Here is a 6,124-nt window from a genome sequence, read left to right on the forward strand (position 1 = left end):
TCTCAATGGAAAAACAGAACAAAACCACAAATTGGAGCCAGATGAAATAGAAGTGAAATGGAAAATGGTCCTGTTACAATCTTGCATTTTCAAACGCCATTTTACTATGGAGCTGCTTTACAGGGGCAAATAAGATAGAAAACTGTATCTCGGATCAATTTAGATCCTCTTTTGTAAAAAGGGGAATAAAAATTTTCCTAATCAATAAACAGAAAGGCAGCAAAATGGTCTGGCAAAGCTCTACAGAAATAATTATAAACTTATTATTTTACCAATAAAAGATGGTGGCGGGGTGGGAGGAGGAAAAGATGACTAGAAACTGGTGTGAAAGAGAAGGCTAGAGTCTTTGGTGCTTTTCTAAAGTCATATTTTTCAAAGGAAAGATGACTGTGAATTCACTCTGTCACCCCAATTCATCATCTCTCCCTTTTCCCAAGAAATAAAGAAATATAGCTTTGTCCAGTACAAACTTGGGAATAAAACAGCCTAGTCTTAGGGGAGGCAAAAGCTACCTGCTACTTTAGCTGGGGAAGCAGGAGAGATGCCTTTTGGCAGTCTTAACAAATAGAAACAAGGAAGATGATCATTTGGCACCTGTGTCTTAAGTTATAGGTGAGCAACTTCATGAATAAAATCCTTTATGAAAAATAATTAAGTCAGAATTTTATTTTTGTTTAAAAGAAAAATTGGATAAGCTTCAAAACCAGAATGGGCTGCCCTGTTAAGAATGTCTAATGCGCACTCAAAGACTGGAACGCATTTTTACCCAAGAGCAATGCACTAGGACATACGGATTGCAACTGTAAAAGAAAGTTCAAAAATGTGAAGGTACTGAGGAAAGCAGAGGAGAGAGGGGAAGCTGGCAAGAAACGCGAAGAATGAGCAGGTACTTTGGGAGTAAAGCTCCAAGATGAAGGACATCGCCCCTGATCTGAGGTGGGTGTCTGGACAACCATTTGGGCTCCCAGGGGGAAAAATACAATTGGCAGGATTCTAAAAGAGGGCACCATTCCAGCCTCCAAACAAGTCTCTAGTTTTCACTCCCAAATGGATAAGCTTTCCAGACTTCAACATGGTCTCCTCAGGAGGATTTGCTTTCCGACGTGTAATAACGGTACAGGAAACCTAAGAGAACAGCGCCTATGATGGGGAAAATCCAGTATGACCAGCAACTTTTGCATTCATTACTTTTCCAAGGATCCTTGCTACCATGTTGAGGTTTAAGGTCATTCGGATGCACATCACCAATATAGTACTGCTTGAGCATTTCTCTGGCATCAGAGGAGTGGCCCACATCTTCAAAACTTTCGCTTGCATCTGCGCAGGCTTGTTCCAGCAGAACCTCTTCTCCACCAGGATGCTCGTTGAGGAAGCGGGTGATATCGTAGACTCGCCCGTGAATCACCAGCCATATGTTCTCCGGGGAGTTGCGCTTCGCCACCTCCTCCAATCGATAATAAGTGAGGGGCTTCTCGACCCCCTGCCCTTTCCCACCGCTGCCGCTGGCTTCCACGGACGCCATGGGGCCTGGGTGTCTCTCCGGCCCTGCCACCGGGGCTTCCGCGCAAACTTGGGAAGACATTTTTAAAGGGCATCCTGTGTAATGAATCCTTACTACATGGAATTAAGTCCTCCATTACTAGAAAATACTCAAGTACCAAAAGTCCAATGGAAAAAACTCTCAAAAATGTTTAGTAGAAGCTACTGTTGAATCTCTTTTCTCTCTACCTCTATCCAAATTCTATCAATTAGTACAACAAAGTAAACTGAATCTAATTCCAATCCATTTGATTTATTTTTACATGAGTGGATAGGACAGAATAACCAAGCAGTATTTCTAACGGTTCTCTTGCAACTTTCCGTAACTTGCATTGAGTTCTCAACACTCAGCCTGCGCTGGCTTTGGGAGCCAGGCCTCGGGGTGGTGTCATCAGACCTTTAGGGAGCTTTCGTCTTCTCTAGGCTCCCAAGGCTTTTCTCTCTGGAGTCTCCAGGACTTCCAGTGGAGGTAAGTTTCCCTGTTCTACTGGGTGGTCTCTGGAACCCTGGCAACAGGCACTTTTCTTTTTGGCTTGGCTCAATCTCAACTTCCAGAAGATCACACTGTGACATTCTAATCAAAATCTAGATAATTTAGTCATACTTCCAGTTCTCACATATACACATGTTCCAAACCAAGCTATTAAATTCCAAATCAGTTTTCCTTAACCACAGATTATCCACGACCACACTACCTGGAAGCTCCTAAACCAGTTCCCACTGTATTTTTGAGCTCATAATTAGTACAGGTGCTGTCTTGCGGCCAGAACAATTAGACTCGACTGGAAAGACATGCAGGCATGTACATACGGACACAGCTCCCTTAGGTTTTTATCTAACCCAAATGAAATGTCTTGTGTAACTGCATTTTTGCTCTTGACAGCAAAGACACAGAGCTTCCTCTCTGAGTCCTTATGAGGACAAACCATAGTTTTCTGAAGTTAGATTCTTTTCACCACTGCCTGATGGAAAGGCATTTTTATTCTCATTGAAATATTCTGTTCACCAAATCTACCTGCAAAAGCATAGAGACAAAAGATTCACTTAAAATCAAAAATTAAAGCCAAAATCAAAAATGTCCCCCCATGGAATCAAAACCAAATTCCCAAATTGGGGAGAGTTGTGAGCAGCGGAAATGTGGTTTCAGATGCTATCCTGGACACCTTACCTAGACTTTGGAAGGAGAAAAAGAGTGTGGTTGCAGCAATTACCAAGAAAAGTTCATAACTGTACGCATTGTCCCGGGGTCCAGTGTTCACCACGAAGTTAATCTTGGGGTATTGTGCAATAGAAGCTGATATTTTGAAATGCAATTTCTGTCTTTTTCTTAAACATCTAGATCTTCAGTGGGCTCACAAGACTGGGGGTTTCTTCATCCTAGAGTGATGTTCCCAGGTTTTTATGACCGCACGTATTAAGGAAATGTGAGTAGCTAGCAAAACTTCATAAGGACCGTACTATTTATCTGAAACATCTCCATTCTACCCGGTCTTGAGTAAGTCCTGATCACCAGATCTGAAAGGAGGCCATGGTTCACTGGGAGGCACAGACATCCTAGTGTGTACAGTGATGAGTTACAGCTGAAACCTCCTGGGTATGTATTACACACTGTTTGATGCTACATTCTTGCTCTATGTCTGGCACAATGCTCAAAGTTGAAGCTTGGAATGGTGATCCGAAGGACAGTTGCAAAGGGGCTTAAACACAACCCACTTCTGGGAACCACTCTTACCCAAAGATGGCTCTGCACAATATCCCCGAAGCAAATGTGTTCCTGCACGGACTTTTCCAAAGGTGTTTTTCAAGGTTTGGTTCATGGTGGATTTTGCCATATTCTGCTCTCCACTGGGTCCCTAAACTTCCTAAATGTTTTCAGTACGCGCACAATTGGGTTCTGTTATTATGATTAAGTTTCCCATAAGCTTTGGCAATGCCCTAGTGTGATATAATCGCCACCATGTGGCAAGGTCTCAGGAGCCTCGCGGGGCAGCAGCATTGGGAGCAGAGCAAGATGGGGGAAAGACAACTCAAAGTCCAAGTAGAGAGAGAGAGACCTAGAGGGGCGCACACCCGGAGCAGAGCAGGCCTGGAGGGACAGCCCCTCATGACGTGCGGCGCCTTGTCAAGGGCAGTCTCACCCTTACTGAGGAGCAGGTTCAGGAAAGGTGGGTGAGTATGTGGTGGGGTGTCCTGGTGGACATGTGTATTGGGGATGCATCATTGTCTGGTACTAGCTAGTGGGGAGAGAATAGGAGCTGTTGCCTGGGGGACTCCATTGTTTCTGATGATCAAAGCATCCTAACTCTCGTTTCTGTTCTCATTTAACTTCCTGTCAAGGTGGTCTAGCCAGTTCTGTTAATCTGGCCATACAGTTTGCCAGCTGTTTTCAGCAGATACTGGTTTCCCAGTATGTTCCTCATACCAGGACTTTTGTCCTGGCGAGAGGCCCCTACCTAACTCTACATTTTAGCTTGACCAGCAGGAACTCTGGGCGCCAAGACAATATCCCTGAGAACAAAGGCAGCTGGGGATCTCACATTCATTGACATTCAAACAGAAATTGTTGTGCTTCATATATTCAAGTTCCTATTCCCTCATCGAATTCCCATCAATCACAGATCTTTTTACCATCACTGGATTGTGCTGCTTTTAAGAGGCAATATAACAACAATCTTCTATATGTAGTTTTTTAGACATTATTCTTTTCTTTTTTAAAAAAAAAGATTTATTTATTTTTATACAAGAACCAGGGTACAGGCCAGATGCACGGGAGGGTGAGAGGATTCACCAGAGACAGAGTGGGGAACAGAACAGGCAGACAACAGAAATACGCTGCTGAGGGGAGCAGCAGGTGAGACAGGAGAGGTCTGCCACGCCATGTGGGATTCTCGCCGGCCAGCCAGAATCGAACCTGCACTGCAGAGGCTGTGGACAGCTTCACAGTGCGGCGCTCAACCGCCTGCACCATCAAGGAGGCTGTAGACATTATTCTTTTCTAAGAAATGTACATTTGAAGTCCATACCTATGCTTGTGACTTGATCATTCATTTCTTTTCAGCTCCAAAATTAACCCATCAAATGAATGGAAACTCTTTATGGAGCATCTCCCTGGTGCTGTGCACAGTGGTGCTGTGGAATGCCAGGCTGAACTGAACAGCCTCACCAAGCCTCAAAAAGCTGACCCTGAAGAAGAGACATGAGGGTGGGGAGCCCAGGGATCTCCCTTTCTCATGTCAACACTGGAGCAGGGAGACCAAAGAGGCCACTGCTGCTCAGAGGTCTGTGGGAGGGTGCAGGAGGGCAGGATCATGGGGAGCATTGAGCAGACAATGTGAGCACTGAGTGGACAGGGGCCTGGTCATGTGGTCAAGTGATGATGGAGAGCCATCCACAATCTAAACCGAGGAGAGAGAGATAAGTAACATGATGCAGGAGAGGTGGACACAGGAACGGGTCTAGAATTCAGAACACAGAGGGCCTCCCCCAGTGGCACAGGTGGTTGAGCACAGTGCTGTGAAACTGCCGCAGCTTCTACAATGCCAGTTCAATCCTGGCCGGCCGGCGAGGGTCCCACATGATGCTGCAGACATCTCCTGTCATGCCTGCTGCTCCCCTCAGCAATGTATTTTGTCAGTCTGCCTGTTCTGTTCCCTGCTCTACCTCTGGTGAATCCTCTCACCCTCCCGCGCATCTGGCTGTACCTTGGTTCTTGTATAAATAAATCAATAAATCTTTAAAAAAAAAATTCAGAACAGAGAGACTGAGGCAGGACAAGTGCCCAAGGAAGCTGAGAAGATGCACTTTGTTTTGTCAGGTGAAGGGGCTGCTCTCTGGTGGATCTTGATCCCCTGCAGCTACTGGAAAGAAAGACCTAGAGCCCCCGAGTCAGAGCTGAGAGTGGAGAGTGAGAAGATGGGCAGAGGGTGACTAGATACCCCTTAGGAAAGACGGGAGGGGACATGTCCGGAGACTCCAACATCTAGATTTTCTTCGTACTTCTTGGACCTGAAGACATATACTGTCCTGAGGGGTCATAGGAAACAGTGATTATGGGACAGAAAAATAATGGTTCTTCGTGAAATATGCCCCAACCCTTCCTCTGTGGTTTAGTATAACAACTTCTGCATGACATCAGTTAATTCTGAAGGGGCATAATAATTAACAATTCTCATATAACCACACTCAAAGGTTGGCTGACCAGATAGCTTTCAGGAAAAAGTAGTGTTTTATTTTCACATAGAAGAAATTGGTTGAAAGTGTTAGGGATCAGAAAGCCAGCATGTGAAACAGGAGGGTGGGGAATAGAAGCACAGCAAGAACACATTCACTCTTCTCTGAAAACCTCATGTAAGAGGGGGTGAGACCCAAGGCCTAGAGGAGAGAGGGAGAGAGGTGAGGGCCTAAGTATCCCCCACAGGATTTGTAGCTTCTGCCCCCATGTTCACCCTTGTCCCCAGGTGTAACCCCATCTCAACTTCACACCAGAGGTCAGGGGCTTGGGGGTGAGTGGGTAACTCTGGACTGGAGTTTCTCCTGTCACATGTCCTCACCCCACACCTACCCCACGACTCAACCTTGGGGAGGA

At 45.5% G+C, this 6,124-nt stretch overlaps 1 protein-coding gene across 1 annotated transcript; it reads right to left on the minus strand.

The window, feature by feature from the left end:
- Positions 1 to 1,081: 1,081 nt before the first annotated feature.
- LOC311184073 (cytochrome b5 type B-like) lies at positions 1,082 to 1,522 on the minus strand (the record flags this gene model as incomplete). The annotated part of the gene is made up of 1 exon (XM_084253895.1): positions 1,082 to 1,522. The coding sequence occupies one exon, from the start codon at positions 1,520 to 1,522 to the stop codon at positions 1,082 to 1,084; it is 441 nt and encodes a 146-aa protein (XP_084110021.1).
- Positions 1,523 to 6,124: the final 4,602 nt, after the last annotated feature.

This window comes from Talpa europaea, assembly GCF_964194135.1.
Source record: "Talpa europaea genome assembly, chromosome: 14".
Taxonomy (NCBI): Eukaryota; Metazoa; Chordata; class Mammalia; order Eulipotyphla; family Talpidae; genus Talpa; species Talpa europaea.